General features: G+C 36.5%; 1 protein-coding gene across 13 annotated transcripts in view; it reads right to left on the bottom strand.

Annotated features, from left to right (window-relative positions):
* The window catches only part of FN1 (fibronectin 1), a 78,347-nt gene extending 61,268 nt beyond the window's left edge, over window positions 1-17,079 (bottom strand). For 12 of the 13 annotated variants that reach the window (XM_074191426.1, XM_074191431.1, XM_074191427.1 and 9 more), the window contains exons 1-10: window positions 16,698-16,884; window positions 15,513-15,641; window positions 14,366-14,503; window positions 12,169-12,300; window positions 11,743-11,880; window positions 8,413-8,571; window positions 5,140-5,331; window positions 3,684-3,863; window positions 2,371-2,547; window positions 1,193-1,345 (exon numbers count right to left, since the gene is read on the bottom strand). In XM_074191426.1, coding sequence (XP_074047527.1) covers window positions 1,193-1,345; window positions 2,371-2,547; window positions 3,684-3,863; window positions 5,140-5,331; window positions 8,413-8,571; window positions 11,743-11,880; window positions 12,169-12,300; window positions 14,366-14,503; window positions 15,513-15,641; window positions 16,698-16,869 — 1,570 coding nt within the window. In that variant the 5' untranslated portion in view covers window positions 16,870-16,884. Of the gene's footprint in view, window positions 1-1,192; window positions 1,346-2,370; window positions 2,548-3,683; window positions 3,864-5,139; window positions 5,332-8,412; window positions 8,572-11,742; window positions 11,881-12,168; window positions 12,301-14,365; window positions 14,504-15,512; window positions 15,642-16,697 lie in introns of all 13 variants that reach the window. The other variant, XM_074191432.1, reaches the window with a different exon arrangement.
* Between the last annotated feature and the right edge of the window lie 264 nt (window positions 17,080-17,343).

The raw sequence follows: 17,343 nt of genomic DNA, 5'->3' as shown, positions 1-17,343 counted from the left end.
CCTAGCCGCCCCAGAAGCCTATTATTAATATAATAATAAAGTTTATATAAGAGTTTACTGCAAAGATAAAACTATAGGTCTGGATCAATGAAGGATATTATTAAAAATAAAATGTTCACAAAGAATCAATAAAGTTACTCTTTCTTAGAGTAAATAATTCCTCCCTCTTATTCAGGTTCCCAATCCACATGGTGTTTTTTTTTTTTACTGGTATGTGATGAACATGAAAAGGATATTAAATGAACACTTTAATAAAAACAGAAATAAACAAACAAAAAACCATAATACCTATGCAAAATATACTATTTTCCTTAGAACCATGGAAATATAGGGGATTTAGAATCAAGATAATATGCATACTTGAGAAACTTGAAATAATGTGTGCTTACTTATTCTTTCACAAATATATTACTTATTTTATGAAAAAAGATCTCTTCCATTTGACTGTTTTCTTTAATTCTTTCCCACAATGTGATAGTAAAAGAGACCATTTTTTTAAAAAGTATGTGAGTGCCTCTATTATACAGAGTTTGCATATGTAGTAGGATTTTTGTAGTATACAGTCAGACCCCTTGAAGTGTGAAGTTCTAAAGTCCGATGTTAATGCCAACAGGACCATATTAATGTATGGAATGGATATATAAAGGATAATGCTCAGTCCAAAGCCCCTTTTGTCAGGTGGTCATGGATAAAAACAAGAGACAGTGGATTAGTGGCACAATACTGATCCTCTGTCTTGAAGCACCAAATGGTTAAGGTTGTTTTTCTAAGCAATAGATTCCTCATCTATATTCCTTTTCATTTATCTTTTTGAAACTGGATATTCATCAGTGTACTCATAGCAACAGCATAGCCTTTTGTTTTTTCCTTCTCTTTTAGCCTTCATAGTAACTCTACCCCTTTTCTAGACATGACTCCAATGGTAAAAACTAGCAGGAGGATGATCAAATGTCTGTATTCTGCCCTTTCAAGTCATTTTTTGGCTCTACCGAAATGCTCACACACCAGGGTGTCCCGGAATTGCTGAAGCAGCTATGGTATTGGCTGTCTGCCCCAATCTGTTCACCCAGAGCCATAGAACAGATGAATGGCATTTCAATGTGGACCAGAGGTAGGGCATTTCAATGTAAACCAGAGGAAGGGTATTTCAGTATAGCAGAATGACCAAGATCCCGTTGGCTGGTCCACGTACCTCTGAGCTGTGAGTACGCCACACAGGTCCATTCTCCCCGACCATTTCCCACACATGTGCACCTCATCATGTGTCCCATGTCATGTTGTTTGTCCCACTGATCTCCAATGCGGTACATGACCCCTTCATTGGTAGTGCAGATCTCTTCATGGGCTATTTGGTAAAAAGTGAATAATGACAAACTGAGAAAGACTATAATCTGAAAACAAGAACTTTTATATTAGAAATAAAAGTGGTTGTCTCTATTGTGGACAAAATGGAAGAGACAAGTAGAATAAGAACCTTATATAGCTCTCTAAGAATAGAAACAGATATAAACTAAGTGGGATTTCTACTTCATATCTGTAAGTCAATGAATGACCTGGTACAGATCCCAGAATTCAATTAAGGCTATGGCTAGAGGAAGGCAAAAGGATAAAGGATAGGTATAGACCTTCTGACTACCTATATAGCCTGCATTGAGAGTACTACCGTTAGCATTGTTCCTTCTGTATTAATGCATTCTAACTTAATTCATTCAACCCCAAAAGGAAATTTTATAGGATGACTCATGACTACCATATCTAGAAGAACTCATGACTGCCATTTTTATGGACCCAAGTGGTAGATTGGAGTTGAATAGAATTAGCTTTCTTTTTATACTGAATGCATATCGAAGGATGAGCCCTAAATAAAATGTTTTACTGCATTAGCATTATAATAAAGGGCTTCAGTACATGTATCTTCCTTCATGCCAACCAAATTTGTGTCTTCCAATTCGTTATTGTAAAAATAAGGAACAGAATACTAATATTGGACAAAGTGATTACTACAGTCTTCAACACAGTAAAGTAGGCAGGGTGTCTGTAATCATAATGATAGTTATAATAGTCTATATATGTGCAAAATATTCAAAGGAGAAAATAATATAAGAATTCTGATTCTAGATTTTTATTTCTAAATATTTTTACTTTATTACTATAAGAAAAATCTTGAAACATATCTTAAAAGATATAAATTAAGAATGACCTAAGATGTGTACTTATGCATACATTTAGTATTAATAATGAACTTTAGCATAGTGCTTTAAAGTTTTCATAGTATATCTCATATGAACCTCTTAACATCTCAATTGAGGTAGGTAATAAGGATGGACACCATACCCACCATCAGTTTCCAAGCTGAGGAATTCATCTTACCAGCCATAGGACAGAATCCAAACTTCTGATCAGCATCATAGTTGACAGTGGTTCCACACCATTTCATATTGTCTCGCCGTCCCTCTGAGGTACAGTCAGTGTAATTACGGTTGTTGTACAAGAATGGGAAGTGACACAAGGCACCGTTGGAGTTGCCACCTCGAGTCTGAACCAAAACTATTGAGAACAATGTAATGATAGAAAAAAAAAGATAATGATTTTAGATCACAGAGATGATATGGAGCTCATTTTCTCTATATATATCCATCTTAACCTTCAAATTAGATTTAAATTTCACTGTCACTCTTAACTACTAAGCAAAGAAAATTAAAATAATAGTTTTGAACAAAGCTCTAACTTTCAAGAAATTCATTATTATAAACAGAAAATGAGCCAAGAGAGGCAGACATTCTATCTGGAGTATTCTTCAACTTTGTGGGATCGTCTATGGATAACACTACAAATATCTTTAACGGTTCTGCAATCATAATAAATAGCATTGCCAAACTAAATAAATCAGAAAAGATTTTTCTTGTAGATGCTATTCTCTCAAGAGAGCTGGGGGATCTGAAAATACAGTTTGGTCTCACAGCTAGTTCTTTAAACTTTTGGCTTTAGAGTTGTTAAGGAGTCCAGATGTCTGAATAAAATTGGTACTAAAAACCAATGGATAGATTGAAAGCAAAAAGGTGAGCATTAGGCTTGATTTTAGGTACTACATTTTATACAGAAGGACATCCATCAGCTGGAGTATACTGAGACCCAATACCTATCTGACCTACACTACAAGCTGAATTAATGTTCAATAACTTAGTAAGGATGGTAAAAGGAGCATGAGAGCATGCCATCTGGAGACCAGCTGAAGGACCTAGGGATTTTTTTTTTGCCTTAATGAAAGTAGACTTGGGCAAGATATAAGAGAGTTGTCTTTAAGTATTTGCAAGTCTCCTCTGTAGAAGGACTTGTTCTGTTAAGGAGTAATGGGTAAAAGTAATCAAGAGATCAATTTAGGCTTGGTGTTCTTAGCAATTAATTTTCCTAAAAGTGGAATGGGTTGTTTAGTGAAAATGGATTACCCATCTGGTTCTACTTTCCAGTGAATGTCTTCAATAAGCAGTTGGATGATCACTTGTCAGAAATGTTGCAAAGAAGACATCTATTTATCAAAACAAAATTTCTGAAGTGTCTATGAGTTTCTATGAATCTATATAATTTGAATATAAAACACTATTAATTCCATATGAGAAATGGAGAATTCAAAGCTTGCTTATGTTTTTCTGAGCATACCCCTCTACTTTTTGGGGGAAACTTACCTGTCTGATCTGTACAGAAAGAGTATTTTTGATCTTCTTCATAATTTGAAGTGGTACTACACCAAAGATGTCCATCCTGACGACCTTCAGTTGTACAGGAATAGAATGTTCTGCCATTGTATGTGAATGGCAGGACACATGGTTCTCCATTGGAATTCCCACCATAGGTTTGAGTTACAGCTGCAAAGAAAGCAAAAACAAACAAAAAAAAGAGTTGCATTTTACCACAAAAAAGTAATGAGACAAGTCACTGCCCTTCAGTTTAAAGCATTAAGACTGAGTTTAAGTGCTCATCTGCTTCATTTTGCATATAACATTATTTTACTAGGCAATGTAGAATTTTGCTTTAGATTCTGCAGACTTGCTATGCCTTTCTTTGTTAAATGAATGCTAATTGCTTCCTGAATGTCCCTCATAAGGTTTTTGGAGGATCTATCCTAGTGTCTGCAAGAGCACCCTGCAAAAGATTTTAGTGGAGAGGGAAATTCTTTTTATAAGCTTTTTCATTAGAAAAAACACAAAATACATGTTTGTACATTTCCCAATAATAAAAGAGAAAAAAAAAACAGCAGATTGAACATTTTAAAATAATTGATTTTAAATTAATTTGGGAATCAAAAAGAAAAGAGATGTTTACAACTTTCAGATGTTAATCAATATTGTCCAAACCATGACATTGAACTAAACTTCCAATGTTTGACCCACAATGGATTGTCACATCACTAATCTCAAACAGATTGCTGATATGTTCCTGTTTGCATCACTAATTTCAAACTAATTGTTGATATGTCCCTGCTCACTGTATAGAAGACAATGTGATGGGGGTGGGCCAGTAAGGCACATTTTATAATAATGTCAAGAAGGGAAAAATCTGTATCTGATGTGGTCATGCATTCCTCTTTGGTAACCACTGGCTTTTAGCCTTAAGGTTAAAACATGCATCATCCACATAAACATATAATTTTTGACAAGTCATGACTAAAAAACAAACATATATATATATATATATATACATACATATACATATATATATATATATATACATACACACACACACACACATATACACTCAGGGATCTGTGATCTCATTCATTTCCCCCCAATAATTCAGATCAGAACTCATCTATGCTTATTCATTCTATGCTTCATATGGTATCCATAACCTTCCATAGTTGGGGTCCCTGTGACAAACTAATGAAAAAACAAACTACCACACATAGTCATGTTGGAACAATCAGAAAAGTTCACATCATCAGCTATCCCAAATTAGGTATTAGAAAATATATAAGCTACATACTTAAATATACATATATATTATACATATACATTTATATACATATATATATAATATACTATATATATATATTAATCATTAGCTATTATTTAAAGGAAAATCTAATAATTCTATTTATCCACTATTTATCCACTGCAAAGGGTTATGACTAGTCATACTTACAGGTCTCCTGGCAGCTGACTCCATTGCCCAGACACGTGCATAACATTTGCTTGTTTCCTTGGGTCTTGAGCCACTGCATCCCCAGAGAGTAGACCACACCACTATCAGTGATGCAATGGCCATATGGAGCAGGCTGGGGCTGAGGCTGGGGTTGGTACAGTGCTGTTTGAACATTTGTGACAGAGCCGGGCCCTAAGAGGAAAGTAGAGGAAAGTTAACAATGATAGCAATGATGATAATAATAATAATAATAATTATTATTATTATAGTTATAAATGATATAATTATTATAATTATTTTTACTACTATAAATTATTAACATTATGGATCTTAATGATAACTATAAAATGTTAAATAATATCTAGCATTTAAATAATGCTTTAGAGGTTTATATTTGATTTTTAAAAAATTAATTTTTAATTTATGGAATAAAACGTTTTCCATAATATAGTATAATAAAAATATTATACATGAAGTTGAAAATCTACTATATTATATAACAACTTTATATTCCTTTTAAATATATAATAAAGTTGTCATGTAAATTTGTTTTTTTCTTTTTTTCTTTCCTCAGTGAAAAGTTTTAACCATTTACTATAGAGTAAGAGGAAGCAAGGTTGAATGTAAAGAGTGTCTTTATAAAAAAAGTAAGTCTGAGGGCTAAATGTTTTCCATTTTGTACCTACTAAGGCTGTCAATCCTTTAATTTCTCTGACTTTTAGCTTCTTCAAAGCTAAAATGTAGATAACAATCCAGCCTTATTAGTAAAAGATCAAATGTGGTAACAACTACAATATCTGAAAAACTTTACAATACCTTTCTTGTCCTATAGAAGCCAGTGATTACTTAAAACAATAGGAATTTTTTCAATAGCCCTGAGGGACTTTAAAATCATAATATTTCTGAGATTAAAAATTCACAAGCACAAACTGAGTGCAGACTTCTGAAGTAGAAGCTATCAGGAAATTGTGTGAAAAAAAACACTTTGCCTGAGGGATTTTATAGTCTCACTGGAGAGATAAGAAGATCCCTAATGAAACAGCTGAAAAAATATTCAATGTATCACAAAACTGGAGAACTATAAGAGTTGGGGGGAGACCAAGTTTACTTCCTTACTTTTTACTAGTAAATTAATTATTAAATTAATAAAATTTATTTTTATAACCTCCACTCCCAGTAAGAAAAAAGGAGTGGCTAGGTGTCACATTAGATAGAGCACTGACCCTGGAGTCAGGAGGACCTGAGTTCAAATTTGACCACAGACACTTAATAATTCCCTAGCTGTATGACCTTGGGCAAGTCACTTAACCCCAAAAACCAAAAAGAAAAAGAAAAAGAAAACAGGAACTTTTGTAACAAATATGAATAGTCAAGCAAAACAAATACCAATCCCTTACTATGGAGATGAGAAATCTGGGGAACTTGGAGTACCTGGAGATTTGTTCAATGTCATATTAATAGGTAACAACACTGAGCTTAAAAATACAGCACTCTTGACTAGTGTAATGAATTTTTATCTCTATCACATTTTATGTTCTAGGCAGCTTGAAATATGTAAGTGCTAAAAGGTCACACTACGTGACAACAATATATACATGGAAGAAATCCTTGAGCCTAGTGTCAAGGGATTTGAGAAACACATTAGTTAAGAAGAGAAAAAGTAACAGAAAGGATTGTTTATCTACTCAAGCCTTCTTCTGATGCAAGGATCTCTTCAACAATATCTCTAACAAACCAAGATATCATTTGGAATTTCCTTGAACTCTTCCGGGGATCATTAGTTCATTAGTCAATTCATTTCATTTTCATATATCTCAAATTGTTAGGAAGTTCTAGTTATAAACTGAAGTCTACCTTCCTGTTATTTTGACCATTTGTCCTTATTCTGTCTTCTAATTTCCACCCATTTGTTCTGGTTCTGACCTCTTGAATGAATTAGAATACAATTAATTTCTTTTCCACAGATCCTTCAAATATCTGCCTAACTGTCACGTCACCCTTAAATCTTCAAACTAAATAGCACCCAAGTTCTTTTAGCCAATCTTCATATGATAGTAACTAAAATTCTTCTTTTAAAATATGACTCCAAGATTGGAATGCAATGCTTCAGGTTTGCACAAAACATAGTGGCACTCCCCCCCCCCCCCATCTAGATACTATCTTGATTTTATGAATGAAGGTAAACTAGGGTTTACATTTAAAGCAGCCTTGCTAATCACAACTGAACTTGCAGTCAACTGTAAAAATATTTTTTTCCAAATGAACTACTCTTAACTGATCTCCCTCATTCTTTACTTGTGCAGCAGTTGATCTCTTTTCAATTTTGCCTTGTTAGATTTGACCCAACGTTCTTTCCATTTTAGATCTTTTGGAGTCTTAGTGTATTCGCTATGTATTATTGAACCATGTCAATAATGGTATTAGCTAGCCCTCTCCTTTATGTTCTCCACAAGATTTCTAAGCATGCTTTTGATAGTTTTATCTTAATGATCAATGAAAGCAGATTGGGGCTGAGAACAGATCCCTCCTCGACACTAATGGCAGCCATCCTTTGGGTTGACACTGATGGCTCATCATCTATGAATGGAACTGTCCACCTAGCTTTTCTCCATCCTCACAACCCAAAGAGGCTGGATGTCATGAGGACTTTTTTGACCTCCAGTTTTCTCCTCTATAGCATGAAAAAGTTGGATCTTGAAGGTCCCTTCCAACTTTAAGTCCTGAATTTGTTAAAAAATTTAAGTTTAGAGGAGCATCATTTAATGAAGTTACACCAGTGTTTTAAATATCTCACCTTTACTACTGAGATTTTTTGTGTGTGATTGTATTCTCAGATTTTTTTCCTTGAGAGTATCCCATCCTTCTAGGATAGGGATTCTTGAAACCTATTGATACTTTCTCAAAATAATCTTGTTTTTTTAACCTGAGTAGAATAAAATAATTTGAATTACAAAGGAAACCAATACTGAGATAGTCTAGTGCACTCCGTACTCTTACAAACTTTTATTTGGAGGGAGGGTAAGGTTCAAGTAGGTAGCACTTTGTAAACCTTAATGCATCATATAAATATAAACTTTTACTGTTAGAAATGAAAAATTGGTATTTAAAAACAAGCCCAGTCAATCTGCACATCCACTCAGATGTTCCAATGAACTGTATGGAAAAGTCACACTTTGTGAGTGGGTAAATGCAGTGGCAAGGATAATTTTCATGCATCTTCCCCAAAATGTTCCTGTAATTCAAGTTTTCATGACATTGGAAGGTGCCTCTTACCTGTAGCAGTTGTTTGCAAAGATGAATGTCTTTCACATTTCCATTCTCCCCTCCCATTACCAGTACAAATACACTGAAGCAGATTTCCCCGATTGTCTTTCTTGCTCCAGGTATCTCCAATTCGGTAGGATGTCTTAGTGTCCTGATCATTACATCTATCTGCATATGAAAAGCAAGAGGGTATTTCAATGACTAGACCAGCCTACCCACTGGGAAATGATGAGCACACAGGAAAGTTCCAACAATAGCTCCACAAGCTCAGCATAACTCTGTAAGAATTACAGCCTCCAGCTTTAGCCTCCTAAAAGTCTCCTGGTGAGAGAGGAGAGCAATAGGATTGGATTCTCTTCAGAGGCTGGAAAAAACAAAAGCTTTTTTTCCTGTTCATGTAGTAACTTGTTATCTTTCTCAGACTGGTCTTTCTTGCAAATACTCTGTCAGGTCTTAACTGTTCTTTACAGCCTGATCTTTCTCTAAAGAACCTTTGTTTGAGGAATTAGAAACAATGAAGACAGCAGGTTTTCTCTAAACCCAAAGGAAGCAGATTCAAAAGATAGAAGAGATTCATTTCCCATTTTTATGTAAAAACCACAGGGGACCAACAATTGTATAGGCAGCAATTGCCTCCCCCCCCCCACCGAAAATATCTTCCAAATCCCAGAAAAGCCATCTCTATTCAGAGACTAAGAGTTAAAGATGGGGGTCAAATGTTCTCTCTGCTTAGGCCAAAGAAAGATCAGGATCATTATTGCATATTAGCAGCAGGTAACAAAGCAACCACCAATCTTGAAAAGGTGGAAATGAACAAGCACCTCAGCTTAAAAGAGAAGTTTAAATATAAAGGAATAGAGCTTTCATTATGTAGTACAATTTGCTGACACTGCTAGCCCAGATTTTATGGAAAACTGTTGGGTTTAGGTAAAAAACGAGTTCAGCCTGTTTGATGCATGGTGTCCTTATGTATTTAGAGATTAGATCCTGACTTGGAAAAATCCCCAGAATGAGGTAAAAGTTCAAATCAATCAATCAGCAAGCATTTATTAAGCCCCTGCCAAGTATGATAGGCACTGTATTCAGGGCTGGGGGTTCCAACACAAAGAATAAAACAATCCCTACTCTCTAGGAACTGATATCTATCTTCCACCTCTCCCTCACTTCCATTTGGGGATGAGTTGGATGAGTAAAAGATTTGAAGTTAGAAGACTTGAGTCTGAGCTCTGACTCCACAGCTTTCTCCTCAAGTAGAAAAATACTCTTTTCTAGAAGAATATTCTTTTCTAGATTTCAACTTCTTTATCTGTAAAATGTGAGAATTGGACTAAAATGGATGGTCTCTAAAATCCTTTCCATCTTTAAACTTATGATATCATGAGTTCCTATAGTACTTTGTGGCATCTTTTTTGTGGCACTTACTATATTCTCACTTTTATAATAACCTTTTTTTGGTGTCTCATCTCCTCTACTAGATGTGTCTTATTAATTTCCACATCTGCCACACAAAATAAGGCTATTTGTCAAATAGTTTTTCTCTCTCTACATTTCCTTCCCTTTTATAAGTTTAGAAGATTAAAAAATTAGCATTGGAATTGGGTTTCTTTTTTCTTTCTAGAACATACCATTTACTCTAAAGCTAGAACATCTCAATAAGGTATGGAAATTCTAAATATTATATAATTACAAAGGATTAATATGGTCCTGAACTATGACATGGTTCAATTACAGTTAAAAGAACCAACCAGAAGAGAACAAATATTGTACAGTTTACAATTTGTCATGCTATATAATGTTTCTTCAGCAAGTAGGCTCAAGGGTTAGCACTCAATAGAAAGCAGCTAGTTCAAGGTTCTCATTTTATACATGAGGAAACTGAGGCAGAAAGAGATGAAATGTTTTGTCCAAGTGATATGGGTAGTATCAAGGCCATAATTTTAACCCAAATCCTTTTGACTTCAAATGCAACATTCTTCTCTGAATATGTGTCATAATTTAAGCCTTTTTTTTGCTTACATGTATCAAAAAATCAAATTTAGAAGGCCAAAGCTGCTCAAAAGGTAACTAACTACATCATCCAAGATTTAAAAAAAATGAGGTTGGAGTAATCAGCAATGAATTCTTAAATCCAGATTTATATTTACAAGTTGCCCTGTGAGGCTTAAGATCAATTCTGCAAAACCATACAGTTTTCATTAGTTCAAAACCTTGAATCCCTAATGCAACAAATGATCTCACAAGGAAGTTGTAGGGAAGTTGAATGACAAAGATTTGGGAGATTGGATATTTTACGACTTGTTTTCAAGTCTATTTAAGGCCCCAAAGAAGAGAAGTCATGCCTCACTGAAGTCAACCACTTCAAACAACTTGTTTTGACTTCCAGGTTAATTTTTCTCCCAACAATTCAGTCAAGAGATAGACACCATTCAAAGTTCAAATCCCTACCAAGAAGACTCACATTTTAGAGCTTTGCTTCTATTTGCTAAACTTAAAATGTCCCACATTGTTAAAAGAGGGAGAAGATCATTGATAATTTCCAACTCAAGTTATCAGGACATTTGAATAAATATTGAGGCCCCCCCTTTTCCGCTCCCTTTTAATGGATGATTAGTTCATTATTCTCTGAATATCGTGTTTGTTTTGCTTTACTGCAAACCATGGGACCAGGTGATAGATGCTTCTTGCAACTAAAACCTTGCTTCTGAAAATCTGTGGAAGTCTTTTTGAGTTTTAAGAATTATATCAGATTGCATTTTTTTCTTGGACTATTTTTTCAACTCTTGAGTCACAGAGTTTGGATTTTCAAAAAGGGCAATATGAAGAAGGATAGGGCAGGAATGGGGAGACTGGCTGCTAAGCATATGAAATGGATCTAAAGAAGTCAGAATGGCTCCCTAAAGAGAGGAGAGGAAGGAGACTAGTGATATTGAGTTGCTATCCACATCTTTGTCTGAACATCTGGGATATCAAGTTCAACTTTTGTTCTGAACCAAATTCTGAATTAAATACCCATATTTTTCTTTTCTCCTGCCTTACTTATTCCTTTCCAAAACTGGGGAGACACTAGGTTTGTGGACTGTACGGAATTTTTTTAAATTACTGACTTGAAACTGTGTCCAGGTACAACCAGTTTAACCTGGCAAAAAACATCTCTGCTCATTGTTCATTCTTCACGCTATCGTTACTGGACTGGTTAAAGTAATTCTGGATGCATTCTTCTTCATGCAGATCTTTTACCTTAGTGTCTGACCTCTGGTTCATAGTAAACATTTAAGCATTTTGAGCATTGATCAGATATCTATTACTATACTTGAAGGTTCTAAAAACAAACAAACATACTTCTAGAGGTACAGGTGATACGTCCACTGCCTTCTCCTAAACAGGTACAATCCACCATCATCCAGCCTTGATATGGCTTCTCCCAAGTCTCTCCAACAACGTAGGAGGTCCCACCAGTGTTGTCATAGCACCTTTCAGCTAAGGAACAAATAGAAAAGGGTTATTTGGAATTGTGCAATTGTAAAATGAGTTAATTGGATTAGATGGTCTCTGTAGATTCTTCCAATTCTATACACTTATGATTCCAATCACCATTTCATCAATTTTACCCAGCAAAATAGAGATAACAGAAAGTTGGGAGCTCAATTTTTTTTCCATTTTTTTTCCAACTGGACATAAGTCTTTGTCCTATTAGTTTGGTCCATTTGAATAAATTTCTGTCCATCTCTCCTTGAAAACCATTCCTTTTTAAAAAGAATCACATACCTACAGGTTTGCAGGTCCATTCTCCTTTTCCATTCCCAAGACAAACACACTCAAGCATGTAGCCTCCTGTCTCATGTGGACGGCGCCAGGTGTCACCTATTTTGTAGGACTGGCCCCCTTCATGACAACGATCTGTTTTTTTTTTTGGTTTAAAAAGAAAATTCAATTAATTTCTTGTTATGAAGAGGAGAAGAAGTAAAGGTACTCTTCAGGATCATTTTCTATGTAAGTAGAAATGTAGTCTGAAAACATATGACATAACACATAAACATGTTAATTTATAGACAGCAAAGCAGTATGACATGGAAACAGTTTTGGACTTGAAAACTAAATTCCTTGAATTGAATATACATCTATTTATAAGATGTGAGACCTTGGGTAAGTCACCTAACTTTGAAATTCAACTTCTTCACTGTAAGATGGAGATAATGAAATTTCTACTCTATCTCATGGAGTTATGATGAAGTTCTTATGTGAGATTATGAACTGCTCCAGAAATCTGAGCATCCCTGTTAGAGATGCTGAAAAGCATGAATTGTCTTTAATTCTTCTAGTCATTTCACAATAGAATTCTGCCTAGAAAATCTGAATTGTTAGTAGGGGCCCTAGTCCTAAAATATATCTCCAATCTGACCTTCCTTGGGAAGATAACAGATAATCTAATTGCTAAGATCAGATTGAAGTGAGAAAAAAAGAATGAGTTGGATGGGGTGAATCCCCTCCCCCATAAGCATAGCACAGTTAGACTGATCCTAATTCTAATTCTGATGTTCACACATATATTACTCCTCTTTTCTAGAGTGAACAGAAACAAGACTAGGGAGTTATTTTTCAACTTATCTTAGTCTAGCAAGCTTGGAAATAGAATTATAATTATAGTATAAAAATTATAATTATAATATAAAAAGCTAACCCTAACAGTATAATAGGTTCTTACTTTCTCAGAACATTACTGATGTAGCAGAAAGTTCACTGTATTTGGAATCCTGTGTGCAAATCATAAGCTTATAGACAATATTATCTTGTGTAAATCACTTAATTTCTCTGAGGCTCAACAGTAAAATGAGGGGGTTAGACTAGAGGGTATTGATGGAATCTTCTATGTCTAAGTTGATGATCCTAAATCAAGAAACAATAATAAATATGAAATATTCATTAGAGAGACAGAGAGATAGAGAGAGAGAGAAAGAGAGAGACAGAGACAGAGAGAGAGAGAGACAGACAGAGAGAGGCAGAGATAATGATGAATAGAAAGAGGACAGAGAAAGAGATGGAGTGAAGGGGGAGAAATTTTAGAGAAAACCTTAAAGCCTTAAATTTGTACATCCTCAAATTGAAGTATTAAGAAAACTGGCTTGTCTTAATCATAAATGAATGCTTGAATATGGTATCTTAGACTTTTAAATTGATAAAGATATAAATGTATACATATATAACCTCATTGAGCCAGCAATTAAGAAGTAGCAGATCAAACTAAAATGGATTCCTTGACTTTAAGAACTAATGAGAAGTAGCAGTCTTCAAAGTATCCTCACTATTAGACACTTTGGGACATGCGATTATATTTTTCCCTTCATAAATACAAAAAATTCAATTTTCAGAGTAACGTATTAAGCAGTAAGGAAATAGAGTGTATTCATGAGCTATAGTAATTGAAAACAAAAGGAATCTATGAAGGAATGTATTTTTTAATGAAGTTTAACAACTTCTGAGTATCATAAGCAATTTGGATTTTGACAAAAGACAAATGTATGGCTCAATCACAGTAGTGATTAGGTTAATCTGTGATATATAAAGTTACTAAAATAAACATTTTTCTCTTAAATCTAAGATGCACAGAGACAACTGACTTATCTGTTCTAGGTAGAGAAGTACTAGATCATTTTTCAATTAATTTATCTTCTGAAATGGAGACAAAGATGCAGACACAGGTATGTACACACACACATACACACATACACATCCAGCCCACTTTGTGTTCAGAAGCCCATCTCCTAGCTGGGTAGCTATGTAAAAGAAGCCCAGGATGTTCATGGATATTCACAAAATGAATCATCTACTTAACCAATAGTAGAAAGTAGTCTATGATAGGAACCAAGTTCATAGTTGTAGGGAATACCACACTCTGTCTGACCACACTTTGTCCAGAAAGCATTGGGTGTTAAAGAGAAAGAAGTCATAAAGGAGTGTTCCTTACTTGCAATAGTGCAGCTGATTCTCCCACGACCTGCCCCAATACAGGTACAGTCCCAAATCATTGAATCCTTTGGGCGCTCATAAGTTTCCCCAACCCGGTAGGTGTTTCCGGTATATTTGTCGAAGCATGTTTCTTCAGCTGAGAGAGAAGATAAAAGGAATAACTTTTCCATTCACAGAATCCCATCTGTACAAGACCCATTTCCCATTCTAAAGGAAAACATGACAGAATGGATGAAGAAAAGCCAAGACATGGATTAAGGAGGAGCACATTCTCCCCTTGGTCCAGATAGTACGTCTATGGCCTTAGATCCTCAAGGTTTTTTTTTAATGATTTGATTTTCATTGTTAAAATTAAATGCCTTTAAAAGATATTATGCTTTTGACAGACTATTCTAATATGAAAGAGATTTGAGGTATAGATGCTTGACTCAGGAAGTCAAACTGGAGTGCCAGAAACAAGTCTACAGTTTATTGATGCCTGCCCCACCCCTTCCCCCCAGGGGCAACCAAACATATTATTTAATACTATTTCCAATATATGCTAATGCTTCCTTTTTTTGGTGATTTTTTACAAGGAAAAAAATCAGTGATTACATAGGGGAAAATTTTGTTTGAAAGGTCAGATTTAAAACTTTAATTGACAAATTGCTTTCCATATATAAGGATATTTGATCCTCTTAATGTGGTTTCTTGTCCTCAAAAATTACTTCTATGCAGTTTAAACATTTACAACTTTAAGACTTTAAGTTTGCAAGAAGGTGCCAACCTGCATGGTTGAGGGAGTTTTCTCACCTGAATTCATAGGTCCAGTCCCTATCGCTTACATATTTAAAATTTGCTGTCACTCTCAAGGCAAATAATGTTTATTTTTTTCAATAAGGAATAAAAGGAGGCCTAGGAAGCAATATATTTTATTCTTTTTCAAAGTAGAAATTTTTACAAAAGTAAAAATTACTTTTGACATTAGCTGTCATCTCCATGTCAAAGATATGTACTTAAATGGTTTTAGATGTTAAAATTATAGATTGTAACACTAAAAATACTCTGAACTAAGGAAAATCCTTTAGAATTTCAATGTGAAATTTCTCCATCTAAGTCAATGAACAAACTCTAACAGAAAGTGAATAATTATTTTTCTCACTTACGTTCAGGTTTGCTCTCACAGTTAAAACCTCTGCTGCCTCCATAGCAGGTACAAACCAGTGCATTGCCCAGGTAAATTCGTTCCCATTGTTGGTTGATCTGATAGTGTTTTCCATTGTCATAACAGCCAGCTGCAATGAATTCATAGGGAAAAAATATTAACTATTACTAACTTTCCATTTCATGTCTGGAAAGGGAAACATTTCTACTGAACTAAAGTGACAATAATGAAATAAAGAAACTAAATAGGGTTAATAAGACACTAAATCAACAATGATGAATGAAAAAGGAAATAGGAGAAGTGATCTCCAGCCTTTAGAGCACAAAAGTGGGGAGAGAAAGAGAGAGAGAGAGAGAGAGAGAGAGAGAGAGAGAGAGAGAGAGAGAGAGAGAGAGAGAAGATTATTTAAGAGCGGCGGAAAAAAGTTTTAAAAGTTGTCTACCAATCATCTTTGGAGAAATCAATATTTAGGGAGCTGGGATGGATTTTAATTGTGACTTGGCGAAATGATTTCCAACTGATCAGAAATGAAAACGTTTTTCAAAAAGCAGACAGAGGCTGGACTAAAAAGAAAAAAAAAAGTTTCCTTAAGCCACATTGCTATTGTGGAGGTAAATGGAGCAGTGATTAATGACAGAAACATGTCCCACTCAGCAAGTTTTAGTGCTTTCCATTAGGCCATTGAAAAACTGTTCACCCTCAAAGCTGGAAAAAGAAATTCCATCTTCTTTACACGGTGAAGTATCTCCAGGGGCTGAAGGCAATTTGAACCAAATGTCGGAGTTTTAGACTTGGCTCAAGAACAGTAGCAGATTTTGCAGGCCATCCCTCTTTCCACCCCCTACCATCTTGGAAGTTCAAAGTACAGAAAGGAAGAAAAGGCAGCGTTTATCTGTAAGGGTCACCCAAATCCTGAGTGGGACTGTCTGAGAAAACGCCCATTGCTCAGATTCAGTACCGAACTAGATGGAAAAGGCATGCACCCTGCAGGACTGATGGGTTTTCCAGGGAAACAGACCCTACCCCACCTTCTCCTATTCCCGGTGAATTGTTAGGTCCCTTAGAGAGGGGCGCCCAGGCTTAGAAAGCAGCAACCCCCGAAGCGGACTGGGCCCGGTCGGACCCAGGAAAGTTTCCTGCAGCCGCTTTGGGCGATCTGTGCCAGCCCGGGACACTACTCACTCACTTTTGCTCTGGCTGACAGCCACCGGAGACGGGGGCTGGATCATTTGCTGGGTCTGCCGCCGGTGCTTGGTCGACTTTGCTGCCTGCCCCGATGCCCCGAGACACAGCGCGAGCAGCAGCGGCAGCAGCAGCCGCCGCCGCCGGCCCGGGACCGGGTCCGAGACCCCGCGCATCTTTGCAAAAGCGGGAGGGAGAGAGACCCGCTGCGCCCCCGCCCCAACTTGCTGCTTGACTTGGCAAGCCGCGGGGGGCACGAGTTGGTGGAGCGCCGGCTCGCCCCGGACTTTGTGGGGAAGGGGAGGACGAAGGTCCCTGTGCGCCCCCGATGCAGCGAGCCCCCCTCGGACCCCGCAGCCTGCTCCAGCGCCAGAGCCCCAGCGCGCGGGGGTTTATATGGGACCCTGCGCTCCCGACCCCCGCCAGGCCACTGGCGACCCGGGGGGAGGTGGGACCCGCCCGATGCCCGAGCCGGAGCCAGCCGGCCCCCGATTGGGCCAGGGGCTCCGTGACGTCAGGGAGGGAAGGCTGTGCCGGCCCGCTAACAAAAGAGATGCTGATCCCGGGCCAGGCTGCGGCCACTCGACAACTTTTTTGTTTCCTTTAACTGTCTCCAAAGTTTTTTCCTCAACCCGTTCCCTACCCCCCCT

The sequence above is a fragment of the Macrotis lagotis genome, chromosome 6, assembly GCF_037893015.1.
Source record: "Macrotis lagotis isolate mMagLag1 chromosome 6, bilby.v1.9.chrom.fasta, whole genome shotgun sequence".
Lineage (NCBI taxonomy): Eukaryota > Metazoa > Chordata > Mammalia > Peramelemorphia > Peramelidae > Macrotis > Macrotis lagotis.
Note: the sequence above shows the minus strand (reverse complement) of the source record. Positions and strands in the feature narration are given on the sequence as shown.